We start from the raw sequence: 22,187 nt of genomic DNA on the forward strand, positions 1-22,187 counted from the left end.
ACTTACTTGTTTAAAATTTCTTTATTTACCCAAATTGGCTTTGTTGGTCTTGGTTGTAATTATTTATTTATTTATTTATTTTTGGCTGCGTTGGGTCTTCGTTGCTGTGCGTGGGCTTCTCATTGCAGTGGCTTCTCTTGTTGCAGAGCATGGGCTCTAGGCACGCGGGCTTCAGTAGCTATGGCTCGAAGGCTCTAGAGCACAGGCTCAGTAGTTGTGGCGCACAGGCTTAGTTGCCCCGCAGCATGTGGGATCTTCCCCGACCAGGGCTTGAACCCGTATCTCCTGCATTGGCAGGTGGATTCTTAACCACTACGCCACTAGGGAAGCCCTTGGTTGCAACTTCTAAAGAAAGGTAGTGGGAAATCCCTGGCGGTCCAGTAGTTAGGACTCCGCCTGCACTTTCATTGCCAAGGGCCTGGGTTCAATCCCTGGTCAGGGAACTAAGATCCCACAAGACGCGCGTGCGGCGCAGCCAAAAATAAAGAAAGAATGGTAGTGAGGCAAATCCTAGAAAATAATATGGTTGTTAGACCTCCCCCTTACTCCTGCCAGTTTTCCTAACAATCCTACTCCTCTACTATTCATTCTTCCCCCTTTTTAAAGAAATCCAATTTTAACTGCCTTTATTGAGTCTCCTGCACTTTGCCTTCCAATTTTAAAAATAATTTCCTGTAAAATTTACATGTATATGATAGCTTTGGTAGCTTTAAATCCTAAAGTTTAACATACCTGCCAACATCACCCCATATCTGTTCTAATCTTTTGTACATAACTTCTTGTCATTTAAAGTTAGACCAGCCCACTGAGTGTAATTTTAATTTGTCCTAATTTTTAAAACAATTTTAGCCCCAAAGTTTCTATGGAATGCTTCTACCAAAAAGGCGGATTTTTTTGTATTGTATTTCAAAGTGTTGGAAACACAATATGGTTTTTGTTGGTTTGTTTTGGGTTTTTTTGTATATAGTTTCTTTTTATCACACAGTCCTCATTGAAGTACTGTGTTTATTTATGCAGAGATTCACATGAGTTCATTTGTGAATGTTTGACATTCCTGACCTGCCCGCCGGTCAGAACAGCTGAAGCTACATGCCTGGGAAAGTGAGGTCATTATTTCAATCCTAAAAATAACTTCTGCTATTTGCAGGAATGCAGGACTGTTTTAAGAGTTAATCAGGAAATGGTAGACAGTTTCATTCACTTTGGGCTTCAAAAATCTGACTCTCAAGGATTCATAAGTTTAAGAAAGATCTTGAAACAGTGGGGGGGAAAGTTGGGTGAAGAGGGTTGACAATTAACCTGTGAAGATGAATAATTGATAATTACTATATGTTTTATACTACTATTAACAAGACTGTCCTTGGACAAAACTATTACCTCGTTGAATATGCAATTACTGAATGCCTTCAGGGCAGCAGACCTTTACACTCAACAGGATAGGTGAGCTAGATTCTTTAACCTCAGGAGACCAGCTTAAAATAGGAGTAGGACTAGTAACAAGGCTGCTCTTGGCCCTTTCAAGATTAGAATCTTAGCACCTGCCTTAACTCTGCCTTTAATGTGTTCCTGAATTTTGTTCAGTCGTTTAAGCAAAGTACTTTTTCCAGGGTATAGCCATGATGCTGAAAGTGTTGAACTAAATTTACATTTCAACTAAAAAAAAAATAACTTCTGCTTTGTTAACAAATTTCCAGTCAAGAACAAATAACATTGTTTCCGTACTGAAAAAAAGGTAGCCTCATCTACTAAAATTATCTCTTGCAGTATCTCCACTTCCATTTCAGATAACTGCTCAAAGAACCAGCCACCATTAGAAACAGTGGATAGTCTCTTCTGAATGAAATGTCTCCTCATTTAGTGATAGCATTCTCTATGTAGTAAGTAGGCTTTGCTTAAGTAAAGCTGATTGACAGTAAAAAGCTAAAGCATCTACTCCAACAGTGCATTTGATAGAAAAACTGGTCTCCACAATGAAAGCCAGACTTGAAACAAACCATTTCAAAACCAGCCTAATGGGGGCAGCCTCCTTACCCACCTGCTTATGATACATTATCATTTGGACTCCAGGGCCCAAATTTTATTTGATCAAGGAGCCTCTATGACTGCACGAGAGTGGGAATTTATGAGTGCTACTGGCAAAAAAGGGAGCAGGCCAGACTATATGAGACAAGTAAAAGCAAATTCTGGAAAGGAAAGGCAACTATTTTTTTTTTACGAAGTATGAGGGGGGAAAGGACAGCAAGAGACGTACTAGACTTTGAGAAGTGCAGGCAAGTTGTAAGAAGGATCAGATAGAAGATGGTAAAAGAGCTTAGTAGATAGAGCCACAACAGTGTTATGGAAACCAAGTGAATAATTTCAAGAGTGAGGAAGTTAGTAGTGTTAAACCACAGAAAAATCGAACACAGGAAAATTTAAATGAGGCCACTGGATTTGGCAAGTCGGTCACTTCTGCCAGAGCTGTTAAGGTAGTTTTGAGTGCAGAATCCATAGTGTAGCAGGAGACACGGACAATGCCTGGGTTTGGGGGTCAGGCCAGCTGCATTTTAATCTCATTCGTGCTACATCATGGCTTTATAACCTTAAGAAAGTTATTTAACCTCGCTCGACCTCTATTCATTTGTAAAATTGAAGTAATGCTCTGGCTCATAATAGGAACATAATCTATTAATATATAAAGCAGCATTTTTGTGATTAGGAGCAGTATGGGTTTTAGAGCCAGACGTGGTTGAGTGAATAATGCCTGTTATTTGATGAGCTTTGTGTCCTTGGGCAGGTGGCCCAGCCCTAAGTGTCAGTTTCCTCACCTGTTTAACAGGGACAATACCCTCCACATTTGTTGTGAAAATAGAAACACTAAAGCTAAATGGGTCTGGCACACAGTAGGTATTCAAATAGTGGTTATTCTGTTTACCAGCAGGGGCTGTTGGGCAGTGAGGAGAGGCTTGAAGGGAAGGCAGGACCAAAGAGCATTTCTTTAGAGATTCAAGCCTGTCTGTAGACAGAGGAAGAAGGCAAACGAGTGTAAGCAAATGAGTGAAGCCAAAGGAATGATGTGCAGGAGCTAGGAAGAGATAGAACCTAGATCACATGTTGTAAGATTATTCTTAGAAAAGCAAAAACGGATACAGCTCCCTCTGAAAACAGGAAAGGGTAGGTGATAGGAGTTTAATTATAGTTGGAGATTAAAAGCCGAGGTTAGGAGAAAGGTCCATAGTGGTTTGATAGTAAATTGTCTCAAACTAGAATTTAATTAAAGGGTTGTTGTGAGCATTTAATGAGAATACACATAAAAATGTGTGGTACCAAGTAGATCCTCAAATAGTTTATTTTAGATTTCCTGAGTAGGTCCAATATGCCAGAATATTTTGTGTCTTTCTAGATCCTCCTTAAGTGTACAATTTCTTGATTGCCCTGCAACCCTGGTTTTTATCTTTACTGTCCTGAAAGGCATTGCTGAAGCTAATCCCATATTGAAGAAACAGCCAGTTTTCCCAAGTCCCTGTATCTTTTTATCCTAGGTTTATATGTGCCTGCTCAAATAATAGGCATCATAACTTCTCTTTCACATTTATCTACATACATCTTGTAGTCGTAGTGAATATACACCTTGTTTTTTAGTTTAATATATCTTAAATTGTCATGTTTTGGCATACCCACCATTTTTGTTTCGAGTTTTAAGTATATTACCTTTTTTTAAACCATTCTTTTTAATGACCACAATAAACAATTATCTGGTATTTAGATATTCAGCTTTTCATTAATATTTTTTCTTTTGAATCTAGAGAGAACACTATACCCTAGGATTATTTTTCTATAACAGTGCTATCCAGTAGAATTTTCTGTGATGATGGAAATGCACTCTCTGTGCTGTCCAATAAGGACACTAGGTCACATGTGACTATTGAGCACTTAAAATGTGTCTAATATAACTGAGTTTTTAATTTACATTTAAATAGTCACATGTGGTTAGTGACCACTGTTGGAAAGCAGTTCTAGAAACAAATATGGAGATCAAAGTCAAAGTACAGAGTGTCTCAGCTATGATCTTAATTAAGGTGGCCAGGGTGAGGGCTTATGGTACAGTAATAGACCATACTTGGAAGAGCTCTCTGACAAAGACCTCAGAAGACAAAATGTTCTCAGGAGTGGAAAAATATTTAAATTATTGGACCAAAGGGCCAGACTACAGCTAAGGAAAAGAGTAAATATTTTAGAACCAGATATGATTTCTCAACAATTGGTTTCAAACTCCATTGAGAAAATGCATTCAGTTAAGGACCTTGGGGCAGTGCTAACTCCGAGGACCACGGTATAAGCATCATCTGGGGCTTATTAGGAATGCAGATTCTTGCCCCACCCTCGACCTACTGAATCTGAATACCTGGGGCTGGGCTCCAGAATCTTTTACGTAGCCCCCAGGTTTTTCTTATTGGTGCTACTGTTTAAGAACTACTGCTATAGTGTTGAACACATGGTTCCTACCATATAGGAATTCCTGATCAAAGATATCTAATTTCTCATCAAACTTTTCTAGAATATAAGACTGGATTATTCGTTCATCTCCCTGCATGCCGCACACGTTCAGGCAATCACAAGTGCTCAACGAAGGTTTGCTATTAAGTTGACTATCTTCCATTATCCGGAAATAGTAGTATCTATCTGTAATATTCCAAGGTAAGGGAACTTGAAGGTTATAGGCACAAACAATATCTAGAACAAAAATTGAATTATGTAGCTTGGTGGTTTCGTTTTGACCAAGAGCATTATATAGTGTGTGCGCGTTTGTGTGTGTGTGTGTAAATCTGCATTGTCTTTAACGAACCAAAGGAAAGCAAGTAACTTGAATAAAGCTTCCCTGTGGTTGAAAGGGGAAAACGTCACCAGCCGTGGCCTGGTAAGGGCGTAAACCTGATAATCTGAGGGGTAAAACAGGAGGGACAGAGGTAAATGATAGAACTCGGTCTGCGCGTGCAGTCTGTAAAGCAGGCGGAGACCGCTCGGCCGCAGCCCTCTTACCTTCCCCAGTGTGGCGCGGGACGGAACCTAAAAATTTGCTCGTTTTATCTGAAGTTCAAGTGTAACCAGGTGAGGTCTACTTTTACCTGCTAACTCGGGCAGCCCTGGGTGGGCGGCGCCCGCAGACCCCCAAACCTCGAGGGCTCGCGCCCGCCCAGCCGGGTCAAATTCCAGGCCGGCCCCGAGCCGGCCCGGGAATGCGGAAGGGCCGCGGGACACGCCGCGAGCGGCGGGGGAGGAGAGCGGGACGCGGCGCCCCGGCCGCGCTGCGCCTGCCTCAGACCGCACGGCCCGCGAAACACCACGAAAACCCAAGCCGTGGTCGTCGGCCCCAGCCCTGCGCCCAGGGAGAAGGTGGACTCGGCCTCGAGCGGAGCGAGAACCGCAGCGAATTCCCCCACCCGGGGTTGGATTCCGCCGCGACTTCCGGTGCGACTTCCGGTACAACTTCCGGTCCGCCTACCGAGGCAGGAAGTGCGGGTGTCGCCGCTCTAAAACTGCAGCCCCGCTGCAGTTTCGCGTTCTTCGCCTCGTTCATCTCGAGCAGGCAGTCCGGCTTCTGGTGCTGGTGTCCGGCCGCGGTGAGTGGCGTTCGCCCCCCGCGCGCGACACACCTGGGGCCGCCCCGGTGCCCCGCCCCTCCGACCTCTCGTCGCCGCCAGACCCCGGCCGGCGGGCGGGGCGGGGCGGGGACTGCGGGACCTGTCGGTGGGGCAGGGAGGGTCGGCGAGGAGGTCCGGCCGCGGCCAGCCCGGGCCTGGACGTCGAGGGTACGGGAGGCTGGGGCAGATGGAACCGGGCTGGGGAACTGCCCTGCTGGCCGAGTCGGCCTGTCCCCTGCGCTGCGTCACCCGACGGCTTCACACACCTGGCGCCTCGGCGGCCGCAGCCCCGCTCCCCGCCGGCGCGGTCGGTGGGTTTGGGTGTCTGCTTAGCCCACAGGGCTGGATGCTTTGGGGGCACAGGGGTCCGCTGGTGCGTGGTTCTTCCCGGAGCGCCGAGTTGATACCGGCTAAATGTAACGATTTCCATAGGAGTTGTGACTCTTCGCAGCACCTTGCATCTTGTAAAGATTTACTTCATTCGTGCTGACTGAAGAAGAGGACAAATAGCAAAAATCAGGAAAGGTTTTCTGAAAAAGAGAATCGTGACCTCATTGAAGGCCTTGGACTTAGCCCTGGTGGGGAGAACTTAGTATTTCTGGCTGTATCTGTGGTAGGAGGTAACAAGACCAAAAGTTCAAAAGGTGTGAATTGTTTCGTGTGAAAAGGAGACCAGCCCGAACGGAACAGAACTGTAATGAATAATAGTTGGAAATAGGTAGATCAGTGGGGCCTTTTCACGGATGTCTTGCAAACTTGATGAGAAATGAAAGATTATGTAAGAGACATTCGGGAGTCATTTTGGATTCTTCACTAAGGGAGTGAGATGAAGAAAGGGGTGTTTAGAGGATTAGTTTGGCAGCCTTGGTTTCGGACGGATTTGCAGTGGTCCTTTGGTAAGAAAAGAATTGTAGCATTTTAGAATTCAAAAGAAACTTATAGGTTATCTTTCGATTTATAATTGAAACCCAGTGAGGTGAGATAATTTGCCCAAGGTCACTTGAGGGGTTCACCTGCTGCCACCCATTTTCTCTGAGCATTAGGTGGACGCTCCTCATGGTTAAGTGCACGGCTTCTTGTTTGTTCTGGCTCTGTTGAATAAAACAGCTTTTGTGATGACCTACTCGGTACGCATTTATGCTTTAATGAGACTCAGTGTGGACAAGAGGAACTGCAGCTTCTGAAGGACAGGTCCCAGGTGAGGGTTGCTGGGCTTAGGAAAGATAAAAGGACTGGGATCCCCTAAATGGAGCCGGTTGTCCCTCTCCCAAGATTCGAAGACAGCATATATCTAGGGATGATTTTCATTGCCGGCAGCTTTGGGGTCTTTCTTCCCCGTTACGCACTTTAGATGTGGTGGCTTTGCTTCTTACCCCCAACCAGCTCTCCACATTTTCATGGTGGAGAAATTCTGCCGCCTACATGCAGGATGTTCGGAGCTAGTGGTGCAAGCTCTGGGCTAGACTTCCTGAGTATGATCCTGCATCTAAGCTCTACGTTTTTCTAGCTGTGGCTGCAGACAGATTATTTATTCTCTTTGCCCTAATTTTTCCTTTGAGAAATGGGGATAATAACAGTGCCTATGTAATAAGTTGTTGTGAGAATTACATATATTAATACATATGAAATGCTTAGACCAGTGTCTAGCACATATTTAGCACTCTTATTAGTACTCTTTGTTCCAGGTACTTTTTGTTATGGATTTCTTGGGGAGAGTCCAGTGGAGTTTATGCTGAACCATGGGTAAACCATAGAGAAAAGCCATATTTTGCGGAGTCATATCTAGGGGGTGATGGGAATGTTGAAGAAGGGGTGACTCTGTTGCAGTTAAAAGAGGAACCCACAGAACTTGGAGAGAAATCGAATAAAAGGAATTAAAATTTGCTAACCAGGAATAGAAAATTTGCCTACCCAGTGCAAACTTGGCTGTGGCCCCTTTGAGGTTTTAAAAATTCTTTGGCTATAATTCTGAAATAAAGGCATTGCCCTATTGAATATTAAAGATGCCAGGGAAACACAATGGCTTTATTAGTTTTCTGTAGCTATATAACAAATTACCCCCAAACTTAGCACCTTAAGAAAACAATAAAGAGCTTCTGAGGGTCAGGAATTGCAGGGCAGCTTAGCTGGGCAGCTCTGGTCTGGCTCAGGATCTCCTGGAGTTGCAGTCCACATGTCAGCTGGGTTTGCAGTCATTTGAAAGAGGATCAACCTCCAAGATGGCTGACTCACCTGGCTGGCAAGTTGGTGCTGGCTGTTGGCAGGAGGCCTCAGTTCCCTGCCACATGGACCTCTCCGTGGAGTTGTGTATAGTACCCTGTAGACCTGGTGCTGGCTTTCCCCAGATTGAGTGATCTGAGAGAGAGCATGGTAGAACCGGCAACATCTACAATATTATGACAAAGTCGCACTCCATCATTTTCACAATATCCTATTAGTTATGAAGGGTGGCAGAATATGCCACCCCAAGATATGCCACTTTGGCATGAAGATTATTTTGAGCTGAAGGCAATTGAGAAGAAAGCAGACACAAGAAAGGCTCTTTGCCCTCCCCCAATGTGCCTAAAAGCAGGACACACATTTACAAAGGTGCTCTTCTTTCCCTCTCTACCAGGCAGGACAAAGGTTACTCTCTGGAGACAGCTTTAGACCCTTAATGGAGAAGGCCGTGGCTTGAATCTTGTTTATGCTGTGCTCTAACCTTCCATACCTCGCCCCTCCCCTCCACACATGCCTTTCTTCTTTTGGCTTCAGCTGAAGATGATATTTAAGCCAGAGTGCCAAGCCACCTCTGAGAGTTGGATTTTCCCTGGGTGTCTCCCCATGTATACATGAGGTATACGTGTTAATAAACGGTGTGTTTGTTTTTCTGTTATTAATCTGTTATTACAAGGCATCGGCCAAGAACTCAGAACCACGGTCAGTGCCTTCTAAGTGTTTAACTCAGTGGTTCTCAGCCGTCACTATATATTGGAATCACCTGCTGCATTTTAAAAATACAGATTCATAGATTTCACCTGTAGACATTCAGTTTCAGTTGTACTAGACCAGGACCTGGACATCACTTTTTAAAAACTTCCAAGATGGGACTTTCCCTGGCAGTCCAGTGGTTAAGACTTCGCCTTGCAATGCAGGGGGTGTGGGTTCAACCCCCGGTCGGGGAGCTAAGATCCCACGTGCCTCCTGTCCAAAAAACATAAAAAACAGAAGCAATATTGTAACAAAGACTTAAAAAAAAAAAAAAACTTCCAAGATGATTCTAATGTGCAGCCAAGATTGAAACCAGAGGTTAACTGTTGTGAGAGCCATATTTACCTGCCATGTGGTAGCAGCACCTAGCTGACTTAGATGTTTCATAGGTAGCTAATAGAATATGCTCCATGAGCATCTTTTCCAGGCTTCCAATAAAGCCATATAGGCTGGATGAAGTTCACAAGCAGTTTCTGCTTATTAATGATTATAGTGCCCATGTTTTGATTTGCTCACCAGTATAGCAGGTGATTTTGCAAAAATTTAGATTATGACCTAAATATGTTGACACCACAACTACCTATAATACCCGTATTCCTATATCCCTGCCCTTCTTTAACCTCTAAAAATACTACATGTAACCTTTAGTTCACTCTATATCAGAAATATACAAAAATAATGAAATAAAAATTTTGAAGAGGAAGTAAGACTTTTGTTTATTCCCGTTAAGGCTTATTCGTTACCTTATATGCTATGTTCTAAATGGGTATTTTTTGTAACTAAGGATGGGGTTTGGTGGGTTTTTTTCCTTTAATGTTTATAGGTCAAGTAGTAATTTCACAGTCGTACGTAAAGATTTCAAGCCTTTACCTACCATGTCAAACCAAAGCCATGACTGATAGGAAATACTGCCATGTGATAAACCCAATTGCACGGTTGCAGGGAGGGCCATTCATATCTTATTTTCTTCCCATTCCACTGTGCACTTCTAGTCTATACATTGGTTTCCCCAGCATAGTTTGAATTTATTTGAAAACAGAGTTTCACTAGGAATTAAATTTAGAGGAAAGTAGCTGCTCAGAAATCAGTGTTGGACTATATTGGTAAGTACTGAAAGTTTAAGAAATTTTTTGTGGTAAAAAAAATAACTAGCAGAATTGTATGAGGTAAAAAATATATAGGTAAAATCACCTTTAACAAATGGAGTTGCATTCTAGCTCTGCCACCAGGTGACCTTGGGCAAGTTGTTTAATAACATATTTTGATATTCAGTTCCTCCATGTGTAAAGCAGGCATGTTGAATTTAGTGCACCCGAGTACCTAGCATAGGAGTCACTCAGCAAATGGTAGTAGCCATAAGTTGAGCAGACTTTTAATTCTCTCTGGTCCTAAGGCATTTGGGGGCTAGAAAAATAGCGAGAACAAATACATGAGTTAAACTGCATGGTGCCTTGGGAACATACTAGTACCAATAGTTTGGTGTTGCTGAAGGAAAAGTACAAAGCAGAGAATGGCTAGCGATGAGGCTGAAAGGTCATCCTAGAGCAGGGAAAGGTGTGTGTGCCATGCTCAGGAACTTGTACTTTGGCCTATAGGCAGTGGAGAGCCGACAATTTCTCAAAAGGGAATGATATGGTCGTATTCATGTTTTACACACCTCTGGCTGGAAGATAAAGGATAGTCTAGAGGGGACCAAAAAGCAAGGAGGTTGGTTAGTTGGCCAATGAAATATTCTACACAAAGAGGTGATGAGGGCCCAGCATAGGGTGGTGGCAGAAGAATGAGGAAGATGAGCAAGTCTGATGAATATTTAAGAGGCAGGCTTGGTTCATCAGTGAGAGGGATGAGTCGGGGATGACTTGCATGTTTCTGGCTTGGTGAGGGCGTAAACGATGGTGCCATTAACTTACAGGAAACAAAGTTGAGAAAGTTTAGGAGGGGAAGATAATGAATTTTGTTTCTAACGTTGATTCTGAATGTCTGGGATATCAAAATGGGTGCCTTTCACAAGCACAATTGGCTGTTTGATTCCACAGTTCAAGGGAAGGGTCAGCCCTGAGGATACAGACGTGGGAGTCATAGGTGTTGTCAGAACAGTGAGAGCCGATGAGATCATCCAAGGAACACAGAGTGAAAAGAATTTAATAAGCCATGGACTGTGAGAATACTCGGAAACGTGAATATTAAAGTGAGTGGAGAAGATAAGAGCCTAACAAGAAAATGGAGGAGGACCAGGCATAGAAATAGAACTGAGAGGAGGTTGGTGTCACCAAGTCAAATACAGCATTTTACTGAAACTAAATGTGATCTTTAGGAGTCTCCCTTGTTAGAGTGTAAAGTCTTAAAGGCTGGGAACCTTGGGCTCTCGTTCCATTGGGACAGTTCATTTCTACTGTTACAGTTCATCAAGGCCAAGAGTTGTTGAGGCCTGAAGAGAAGAGGGATAAAATGGTGTCAAATATAGCAGAATGGTCCAAGGAGACTTAGACCAGATTTGACAATTGGAAAGCACTTGCAAATAGAGAAGAGAAAGCCAGATTGTGATGAGTGGGAAGTGAGAAAGTGGAGAAAGCCAAGATATTTATCTCAGAAGTTAAGGACAGAGAGGGTGGTAGTTTCTTTGGGCGCCAGAGTTCTCTTTAGATTGACTGTTTTGCAACAACCTTGCCTCACTTTTCAGCTGAGGTTTTATTATCAGTTGATATTTTCTGTGTGTACTTTGTATATTTATATACAAATATAAATGTGCACTGGTTTTAAATGAAGTACAGAGAAAACGTAAACTGTTTTTCTTTTTAAAGAGATTATGGTGTCATTTCATTGAGCCATACCTGCTCTGTAACAGGTTTTGAATGGCGGCTCAGACTTGCTCACGGTATAATGGCTTTTCTAGCCTTACTGGGTTACCTCCTCATTCTCGCTCCCCGGCATTTTCCGTAATAAAGATCCTTGCATGTGCAGTCTCTTCTTGGCATCAGCTTCTTGGAGAACTCCAACTAAGTTTCAAAAATGTTTAAATATAATATACTTTTGGGTTAGCGGTAGCGTTTGCATGAAACAACTGATTATTTTTTAAAAATAAAGATTTTCTCTTTGGGAGGTTTTTCTAAATGACTATTGCAGACATAGTTTGCTGATACTGAGGGAGAGAACTAATTCTTGGCTTCAGATCTACTGTCTTTTATATCTTTTGAATCTTGAAGAAATAGAATCATAGAATTTTTAGCATGAGAAAGAATTTTAATCCAGCAGTTTTGGAATGTGAGGAAGAATTAAAGCAGAGTCAAGTGCCTTGCTAGTGGACCACATTCTGTCTCCCATTGAACCTTCAATATAACTAAGGTCACATGACTAGCTAGTTACAGGAAGGAGAAGAAATTAACATTTACTCAGGCCATGTATGCCCGGAGGGGAAGGAGTTGAAATGTTAAAGTAAGGACTCTAAGGCTGATGTGCTTCAAAACTACAAACAGGGCTTCCCTGGTGGCGCAGTGGTTGAGAGTCCACCTGCCGATGCAGGGGACACGGGTTCGTGCCCGCGTTTGGGAAGATCCCACATGCCGCGGAGCTGCTGGGCCGGCTGAGCCTGCGCGTCCGGAGCCTGTGCTCCGCAATGGGAGAGACCACAACAGTGAGAGGCCTGTGTACCGCAAAAAAAAAAAAACTGCAAACAAACTAAAACAATGTAGGTTAAAAGTCCAAGACCGGAAGTCCCGGAGACCCAGGTCCAGAATTCCCTTGCCCAGCCACTGCCCTCACCAGTCATCTGCTTTCACACTGCGAGGCTGCAGAGTTAGAGAACAGTCCCCAAGGCCACCCTCATTTCTGACACCAATTCCAAGTTTCGTTCCCCAAGACGACCCTCAGGTTCAGTAATTTGCTAGAACTTACAGAACTCACTGAAAGCCGTTACACCTATGGTTATGGTTTACTGCAGTAAAAGGATTCAGATTAAAGTCAACCGAGGGAAGAGACTCGTGGTATGGAGTCCAGGAGAATTCCAAGTGCTTAGCTTCCAGTGGTCCTTTCCATGGGCAGTGTTGACCTCTCCTGGCAGCAAGGCGTGACGGTGAGCATGGAGTATGGCCTGCCAGAGAGCTTGCTTGACCCTTCATAGCCATAGTTTTTTACTGCGGCTCTGTCCCCTAGATACTGTCCCCGCTCCTAGGCTGACTTCAGTCTCCAGTTCCTCTAGAGGCCAAGCTGATTAACACTGACCCAGAGCCCCCATGATAAATCACGTTGTTAGACTCTCTGGTGTGACCCAAGACCCCAGATATACCAGGCAGAACATTCTAAGAGCTTAGAGATTACCTCCCAGGAGCTGAGGACAGAGGCCACACCTCTCTTACAAGGGCCATTGATTTTTTTTTTTTTTTAACCTAGGTATTACCTACCTCATAGGGCAGTTGTGAACATTGAATACGAAAGACAGTGGAGCAAACAATTATTCTGGTGTCCATGGGTTTTCAAGAAATGGTGAAGCTGAGATTCAGACTCAAGATTTTTCTGATTCCAAAGCCAGGAGTATTTTTGTGTTGTATTTATTTACATCATTTAAAACTGCAAATAAAAATGGAATGAGAAGGGAATTCCCTGGCGGTCAGTGGTTAGGACTCGGAGCTTTCACAGCCAGGGCCCGGGTTCAGTCCCCGGTTGGGAAACTAAGATCCTGCAAGCCACGTGGTGGTCCAAAGGAAAAAAAAAAAATGGAAGGAGAAGTGTCCATTCTTTTTGACATTTAAAACATTGTTGGCTTTCAGTAGAGTATCGGGCCACCACTAAAGGTGTATTACGGAGAATTGAGGAGTGATTGGGAAGATGAGAAACTGGAGAGAGTTGAGTAGTAGAGTACTATTCTAAAAGTTTTGTCAAGGGAAAGGGGAAATGAGGATGTAGCTAGAAGGGATACAAGACTAAAGATACATTTTGATGATTTTTTTTTTTAATATTCATTTATTTTGGCTGCACTGGGTCTTAGTTGTGGCATGTGGAATATTTAGTTGTGGTACGCGGGATCTTTAGTTGCAGCATGTGGATTTCTTAGTTGCGGCATGCATGTGGGATCTAGTTCCCTGACCAGGGATCGAACCTGGGCCCTCTGCATTGGGAGTGCAGAGTCTCATCCACTGGACCACCAGGGAAGTCCCATTGATGTTTTTTTTTAAATGAGAGCCTTTTGAGCATGTACCTTACAGTAACTATACTAGTCTCTTTGCATATGTTATCTCATTTAATCCTCACTTGCATTAGAGTAGATATTGTGTTTCGCTGTAAAACTGAGGGTCGAGTGAGGTTCCCTGGTTTTCAGACCATTTTGTGGAAGAAACCAAGACTCAGAGAGGTTATGCAGTATTGGTAGTAAATGAAGTTAAAAGCTGTACCTACTGCATAGGATTGTTGTGAGGGTTAAGTGGGACCATCCTTGTGAAAGTAAGATGTCCGCTTTGGAGCCTTTCTCTTTAGGGGAGCCCTCTGCCCTCATAACAGTGCTTCGCACGTAGTAGCACTCGGTAAATGCGATCTATTGCTATGTGCTTTAAAACTCATTCACATTTAATAAAAATGAGGTTCGTGAAATTTGGGATGAAGCCACATCAATAATTTCTATTCTGTTTCTTCAAAACTGCTTTTGTCCTAGCTGTTTAATTGTGACATTGGAAATAAAGTTTATATGTATATTCCCACCCAAATAAAGTAATAATTCTACAATACATTGAAATATTTTTTCTCACTGACTTTAGGTGTTGTGAGTTCTTTTGTTTTGCTTTATGTTTTTATGCATTCGGTTTTGCTTTATGTTCTTTTCTTTTTAACTCTAGGATTAAACCACCACCATGTCTAGCAAAAAGGCAAAGACCAAGACCAAGAAGCGCCCCCAGCGCGCAACCTCCAACGTGTTTGCCATGTTTGACCAGTCACAGATTCAGGAGTTCAAGGAGGCCTTCAACATGATCGATCAGAACAGAGATGGTTTCATCGACAAGGAAGACTTACATGATATGCTTGCTTCTCTAGGTAGACTTTTATGTTCTTAATATTCCTGCTTCCCCAAAATAATTAGCGTTTTATGAATTATTTTTTGTGTGATGTACAGATATTAATCTCCTGGTCTCAAAGGCCTCTTGAGAGATGTTGGGTGGGAGGCACCATACTGAGGCTTGGCCCGTCATAAGAGGATACGCCTTCAGGGGTGGGGGCCTGGCTGCCACTGTGGCTAGGCAGGCTTCCGTTCCTGTTAGCTAAATATGATAGGTCTACAAGGTGAAAAGCCAGGGGATGACTAGATGGCAAGATACCAGAATCTTAAACAAAAAGTGTGGACAATAATATAATGTATTAAGTAATAAAAGTTGAGGACAGGTTATATGACAGAGGTGACGGTCATAAGTGATAACGACCATCTCAGGGAGGAAGGGCAGTGCTCCTAAAAAAAGGGAACACAGGGAAGGGGGCTTCCACAATTTATATATTTTTTTTATAATTAAAGAAAATAAAATGTAAAGTTAGAAGATTTATCGATTTATTTTTACACATTTATTTAGCTATAGTTGATTTACAATATTGTGTTAGTTTCAGGTGTACAGCTTCAGATTCTTTTCCACTGTAGATTTATTACAAGATATTAAGTATAGTTACTTGTGCTATGCAGTAAATCCTGTTGTTTACCTATTTTTTGTATAGTGGTGTGTATCTGTTAATCCCAAACCCCTAATTTATCCCTCCCCCCACACCTTTCCCCTTTGGTAACCGTAAGTTTGTTTTCTATGTCTGTGAGTCTGTTTCTGTTTTGTAAATAAGTTGATTTATAATTTTTTTTTTAAATTCCACATACAAGTGATATGTAACATTTGTCTTTGCCTGCCTGACTTACTTCACTTAGTATGATAATCTCTAGACCCATCCACGTTGCTGCAAATGGCAATATTTCATTTAAAGATACAGGATTTAAAGCAAACACAAACTGCCTTTTGTCATTCTGGCTATGTCGGTGTTAATTTACTGTTCCTTATATGATTTTGTTATTTTGATCTTAAGGAAAGAGGGGAAAGTCCTCCATGTCCTGCCTGAATTGGCACTGATTTTACAGTTGGAAGAAAGGAGTATCAAGTCAGGGGGTTCTTGATAGGCCAGAATGACGGGCAGGGAAGGGGGCACAAGTCAGGGATGGCCCACAGGTAGGCTCTGCACGCTAACGTTTCTGTGTCTGACCATGAGCCAGAAAGGGCAGTTCAAGGGCCAGAGGACAAAGAGAGAGAATTTTGTTACTTTTTTCTTTTTAGTAACCACATGATTTTGTTCGTCTCTTTTATTTTTTTCTCCTAGCGTGTTATTTTGAAAGTTTTTAAGCCTATAAAACGTTGAAAGAACGGTGTAATGAACACGCATCCATCCTTTACCCAGATTCACGAGCTGTTAACATTTTGCAACATTGCCTTTATTCAGAGTGAGAGCTGAGTCTTGCAACATGGCCTTTATTCAGAGTGAGAGTTGAGTCAAGATACTGATCTGACTTGTTGACTTGCAGGTGGGGTGGATCCCAGTGTTTTCCACACTCTGAATAGCTAAGTACTAAGTGTCCTTTGGGGAGCAGGTCACTACTGAAGAAGGCCACCGAGGAGAATTGAGGGCCTGAGTTGTATTACAAAGATCGAACACTCAAGCCTATCCCCTGGTCCTAGTAGATGCTCAGTTAATTTTTGTTGGTTGAATGAGTGATGGTAGAGTAAGAGACTGACTTTTGGGGACTTCCATTTTGGGGAATGCCATGCCTTTAGAGATACATATTTACCTTTTAAATCAACAAATTATATTAGATGCCTTGATGTCCATAGGTGCTTAGCCTAAGCCAATTCATTTTAAATCCCTGTGTCTTTTTCGTACCCATGTTCTCTTGACACCTTTGGGTTACACTTTTTACCCCAAAAAATTGCTGCAAGAGAGTCGGGTTAAATCTGGAGGTAGAAAAGTAGTCCTTTTTAGCTACTTTCACTTACTCGAAGAATCTTGAGATTATTTTTGGGCTAATTTTGTATCGATATGTTGAATAGGTATAATGAGTGACGGTTGTAATGCAGTAAGACAGATGCCAACTTGGCATTTAATTTCACCCAAATTCCTGGGAGTAAAACTTACATATGAACCATAATTCTAGATTTGACTGTCATTAGCACTTAGTTGGGTATAATAGTGAGATGCTGACATGGATGCTCTTTTCATGGAGAATCATACAAACTTAATGTTGGAAGGACCTTTCAGATACCAAGTTTAACTAGTCCATTAAACCCTAGACAGTTTCCACCTTGTCCCAGGGCACACAGTCAGTGGCAGAACTGGGATTCAAACCCACTATTCCAGACCCTTCGTTCAGTGCTGCTTTTCTGCACCATGTGGACCTCACAAATGCCAGGACAAAAAGAAGCTCTTTGTTACTCCCACCATATGTGGCCATTCCAGGGGAATTTCTCCCAACTTCGAGGGGAGGGTCAGGGGAGTTCCCTCACCACCATACCAGAAGAGGGAGAAGTGTCCTTGTTTGGAACTGAGATTAAGATTTCCCATCATGAACAATACTAAACAAGACTATATTTCAGCAATACGAGTAAACAGCATCTGGGGATATGTCTGACAACCAAATAGAACATAACATTGTTTAAAATGAGCTCCCAGGGACTTCCCTGGTGGTGCAGTGGTTGAGAATCCGCCTGCCAGTGCAGGGGACACAGGTTCGAGCCCTGGTCCAAGAAGATCCCACATGCCACGGAGCAACTAAGCCCATGTACCACAACTACTGAACCTGCACTCTAGAGCCCACATGCCACACTACTGAAGCCCGCGTGCCTAGAGCCTGTGCTCCGCAACAAGAGAAGCCACCGCAATGAGAAGCCCGCGCACCACAACGAAGAGTAGCCCCCGCTCGCCGCAACTAGAGAAAGCCCACGCGCAGCAACGAAGACCCAATGCAGCCATAAATAAATAATAAATAGATTAATTAATTAATTAATTTTAAATAATAAAATAAGCTCCCAGTTCTAAACCAACCTAATAGTTTCAGCTTAAATGGCCAACTTATAAATAAATTGTTTGAAGCATACCAATTATAGGCAACTTACTGCAGTTAGAAATATGAATATTTAGATTTTTTAAATAACCAATATTGAAATGCCCTGATGGGTCTTTAATGTTATCAGCATTCAAGATGTAGTAATGTGGCATTACCTGGTTCATAGTTTCATGTGTGTGTTTTATTTTTAATGAAAAATAGTGAAGGAAAAGTTGCAGGAAGTAGCAGTGAATGGACAGTATTCAACCTAAGCCCAGAATGCATTTTATTTATGATGTATCAAAGATTTTTTTATGTTGTTAAAAATTGTCTTTTTTAAATGTTCTTAATGTAAGTTAATTGAAATATTAGTTTCGTGTGATGGTGATGTAACTTTTAAAAATATGTTGGGGAACATAACAATAACAGAATAATTATTTATTGAAATGAGTTCTTCGTCCTTAAATGTTAAAATGTGCGATTTTCTAGGGAAGAATCCAACCGACGCGTACCTCGAAGCCATGATGAATGAGGCTCCAGGGCCCATAAACTTCACCATGTTCCTTACCATGTTTGGGGAGAAGCTGAATGGCACAGACCCAGAAGATGTCATCAGAAACGCTTTTGCTTGCTTTGATGAAGAAGCAACTGGTGAGCACTCTTTGTTTATGCCCAGCCTCATTCCAGACTATGTGAAACACTTTTTAGGGAATGAGAAAGATTAGCAAAATATAAATTTTTAAAAATGAGTAGAGGGAAACTATTATTTACGATAGGACAGTCGACCAAGAATGGCTAGAACGCAGGGTAGGTCATAAAGCTACACGGTTTGTGGTGTTAATCTTTGAATCTGGTTCTGAGCTTCCTGGAAGTCAAAGGGAGAATTTTCTTTTAAATAGTGTTTCTTAGACAATATACTGCTTCAAGAAACTTTAAGTTTCACCAGAAAGTATAGTTAACTAACTTGGACAATTAAAATCTTCGTTTTTTTCCCCTTATTATTTAAAAATGTGTGAAGAAAGCCCTGCTGTTCTGTTTTCTGATTTCTCTCCTTTTCCCCTTTGCTTCTGCGTTAACCCTTTGCTCAGCCACGCGCATCGCCTCCTCACATATACCTCGCATCCTCCTTCCTGCTTCCCCCTTGCTACCTGTTAAAACTGCACCGTCCTTCGTGCACGTTTGGTCTTGGCAACGCTGCCCTTTTGTTCTGGGTATCTGCCTTTTTTTTTTTTTTTAATATCTCTGAAATACAAGGTACTTTTTTCTCCTCTGGAAAATACTCACTTCAAATTAATTTCGTAAGCGTATGATCTACTAACTGACTTTGTAAATGATTTAATCTAATATTAATAAAGAACTCTAAAAATAATAGGAAAAGATAAGGATATGGTTATATATTGCTTTATATTGTTCAGGTAAATATGTTTGTTCTGAAATATCTTGTAAGATTGACGTAGTTGAGAACCAAATCATTAAAGTGCCGGGAAGTGTTTGCAACTTCCCTTTTTCTGCTGCCTTCCAGGCACCATTCAGGAGGATTACCTTCGAGAGCTGCTGACCACGATGGGAGATCGGTTTACAGATGAGGAAGTGGATGAGCTGTATAGAGAAGCACCTATCGACAAAAAGGGGAATTTCAATTACATTGAGTTCACGCGCATCCTTAAACATGGAGCGAAAGACAAAGATGATTGAAAAGAACTTGAGCTAAGACTTTCCAATTACTTTGTCTTACTCTGTTTTATTTCCCAGACACTTGCCCCCTCATAGACCTGTTGCATGCAACTTAGTTTCACAGCTTTGCCTCTTTCTCGGTGTATTTATTCTAGACCTTTCTGCCACTTAGCACTTGTATAATCAGACTGCAAATGGGGATGAGGTTGTAAATTGTATTGAGAAAAAGCATTGCGAATAAAAATCAACAAATGTGAAAGCCCAGGAAAATATATCCGGTATTTCTGGTTTTGCTGGATTTTTACATTTTTATATAATAAAAATGCTATTTTGAAATAAAGATTATGCTGACTCAGATGTAATATAATGGAAAGTTAAATAACTGGTAGTTGGGGGTAGTCCTTTTTTTAGATTTTCAAGTTCGTATAATTCAGATTCCATAGTAAAACTGATTGTTCACATGTATGGGACAGTGTTCTTCAGTATAAGTTAAATAACATCATTATACAGTAAAAACTGGTTGTACCTTAGTTTCTTTCATGCTTCTGGTAAGTCAGATGTTTAAATTATTGAATGATAAATACAGAATGTATCTGAGAAAACACTGAATGTTTTACTGATTTGAATCTAGGAACATGAGGCAAAATTCTGAAGCCAAGAATAGTTATTATTGAACATTTACAGTGTGTAAAGCATTGCATGTAGACGATTTTCATTGACTCTTCCCAGCACCCTTGTGGGATAGAATTTTATTAGCCCTGTATTTCAAGGGGAAGAACTGAGCACCAGGGAGTCAAGTGGTTGATCTGAGTCTCTGTCAGAGCTGGGACTCCAGGCCAGGGCGCCCCACTCCAGAGTGTGGATTCTGGGACCACTGTGCTGTCTCTGAAAAGCCCCAAATGCCTAAAAGGTCAAGATATTTCCATTACATTCTAACATAGTTTTGTAGTCATTATTGAAATTTAAAATAACTTGGGGACATTGATTGCTGGAACAGAATTTCAGAAAATTCTATCCAGGTGAAAAATAGAGGACCAAAGATTATAAGCAATATAATCTTCCAACCGCCTTCATTTGGAAGGTGGTTCACATAGTGTAGAGTGTAGACTGGATGGAAGGTCTGAAAACCATACAGACAAGGCTGCTATGAGCTCGCTTAACATCCTCAAGGCCAAGCAATATGAGAAGTAGGAGAGAAAAACCTAAAAAAAGAAAAAAATCCATTTAAAAAAAAAGTTCCCCAACGTTGTTCAACACCTATTCCCTCTTAAATGTATTGATATTCTATCTCCTTAAAATCGATGCATTTACACGTCGTTTAACATTTGTGCTTCCGAGCTTGCTGTGGTAGGCAAATCCTTGCTATCAATTAATTTTTCTAGGTTTTTCATCATCTTTAAAAAGAGCAGTTTCACTCTCGTGGTCTAGTACAAGAGAAGTGCTTTGCAGTTCATAAGAGCTTTCGCACTTATGACCTAATCCTCACCGCCCATGAGGTAAGTAGGGCAAGTAATATCCCTGCTTTTCATATGAGAGCTGAAGTTTAGAACAGCCAAAGCACCTGTCCGAGGTCCCACAAGAATAAGAATCCACATCTGGCTCCCTTTTCTACTTCCAAGCGTAAAGTCACATGCAGTGTCAAAACCAGAATCACCGTGTGTAGAAGGAGAAGGGGAAGCGTACTGGGATCATTTTGACTGTCATTAACAAATGCTTATCAGTCACCTGTTATGTGCCAGGCACTGTTCTCTGTTGGGGATAACTGGGGGGGCAGGACAAACAAGGACGCCACCCTCCTGGGGCTCAGCTCCTTAGTGGGAGATCAGGAAGGCACCTCTAAGTATCGTGGGACACAGAACTTGAGCAAGTGCAGAGAGGGCCTCTGAGGTGAGATCTGAATCACGAGAAGAGGGTCCCCGTGTGGAGGTCAGGGAGGATGTTCCACTCACAGGGGACGGTCCTTCCAAGGCAGGCGCTGGCGGAAGCACTGGGAGAGCTCAAGGGAAAGACATGAGGATGGTGTTTGCTGCGTGGTCTAGTCTACGTGCAGAATCAGGGCTTTGGGCAGGGAAGAAATGTGAATTATGTTTTAAAAACTCAACCTTGCTGCTGAGTATAGAATGGAGGGCAAGAGTAGCAGCAAGAAGACTTCCAGTTAGGAGGCTATCACTATGGTCCAGGCAAGTCAAGAGGGTGGCTTGGTCTCCAGATGGTCGCGCAGGTGGCTCTGCTGCCTGACCTATTTACTCTGTTCCAGCCTTTTCTTGTCACCAGCTCTCTGGCGTCATTTTAACTGCATTTATTCTTTTGCTCTGCTTAAAGGCAGATTTGAGAAGATTGGGAGGTTGAAAAAGTTTTCAAGATTAAAAACAAGAAAAACTGTCTCTTGAATGCCTTATGTTGACCTGACGTAACCCATTCTGTTTCACCCATAGCATCTATAAAGAGAGTAGTGGAGTCCAGCGTGCGCTATAAGGCACCTCAGCTAGGACCTTTTTCCTCTCTGGTTCAATAAATATTACCGATGATGCTGAAAACTCTATTTTAGTATCTTTCCTTTTTTGAGAACAACTTAGTAATCTCTAAAATTGACAATTGATGCCTTGGCCAACACAATTGGAATGTGTGTTTGTACTCAGGTAGTTAAAACTATGCTGAATGGTTGCTCTGTACTAAGCATGTACACTACTGGCCTTTGAGGTAGGTTTTTGTTTTGTTTTGTTTTAATTATCCTTGTTCTACAGATAAAGCACTGAGGCGCAGAGAAGTAACTTCCCCAGGTTACACAGGTAGGAACCAATGGGACCATAATTTGAGGCCAGTCAGTCGAGCTCCTGAACCTGCCCTCTCAGAAAAATAATTATTGAAAGTAACACCAC

The 22,187-nt window shown here is 42.2% G+C and overlaps 1 protein-coding gene and 1 non-coding gene across 2 annotated transcripts; one reads left to right on the forward strand and one right to left on the reverse strand.

The window, feature by feature from the left end:
- Positions 1-5,482: 5,482 nt before the first annotated feature.
- Positions 5,483-19,685, forward strand: LOC114900619 (myosin regulatory light chain 12B). The gene is made up of 4 exons (XM_029231885.1): positions 5,483-5,600; positions 14,414-14,609; positions 18,124-18,285; positions 19,157-19,685. Exons 2-4 carry the CDS (start codon positions 14,429-14,431, stop codon positions 19,327-19,329), a joined length of 516 nt encoding a protein of 171 aa, XP_029087718.1. The 5' UTR covers positions 5,483-5,600; positions 14,414-14,428; the 3' UTR covers positions 19,330-19,685.
- Positions 13,663-13,735, reverse strand: TRNAG-CCC. The gene has a single exon. It is a non-coding gene; the product is annotated as a tRNA-Gly (tRNA).
- Positions 19,686-22,187: the final 2,502 nt, after the last annotated feature.

The sequence above is a fragment of the Monodon monoceros genome, unplaced genomic scaffold (assembly GCF_005190385.1).
Source record: "Monodon monoceros isolate NGI ecotype Baffin Bay Population unplaced genomic scaffold, NGI_Narwhal_1 Super_Scaffold_1, whole genome shotgun sequence".
Classification (NCBI taxonomy): Eukaryota; Metazoa; Chordata; class Mammalia; order Artiodactyla; family Monodontidae; genus Monodon; species Monodon monoceros.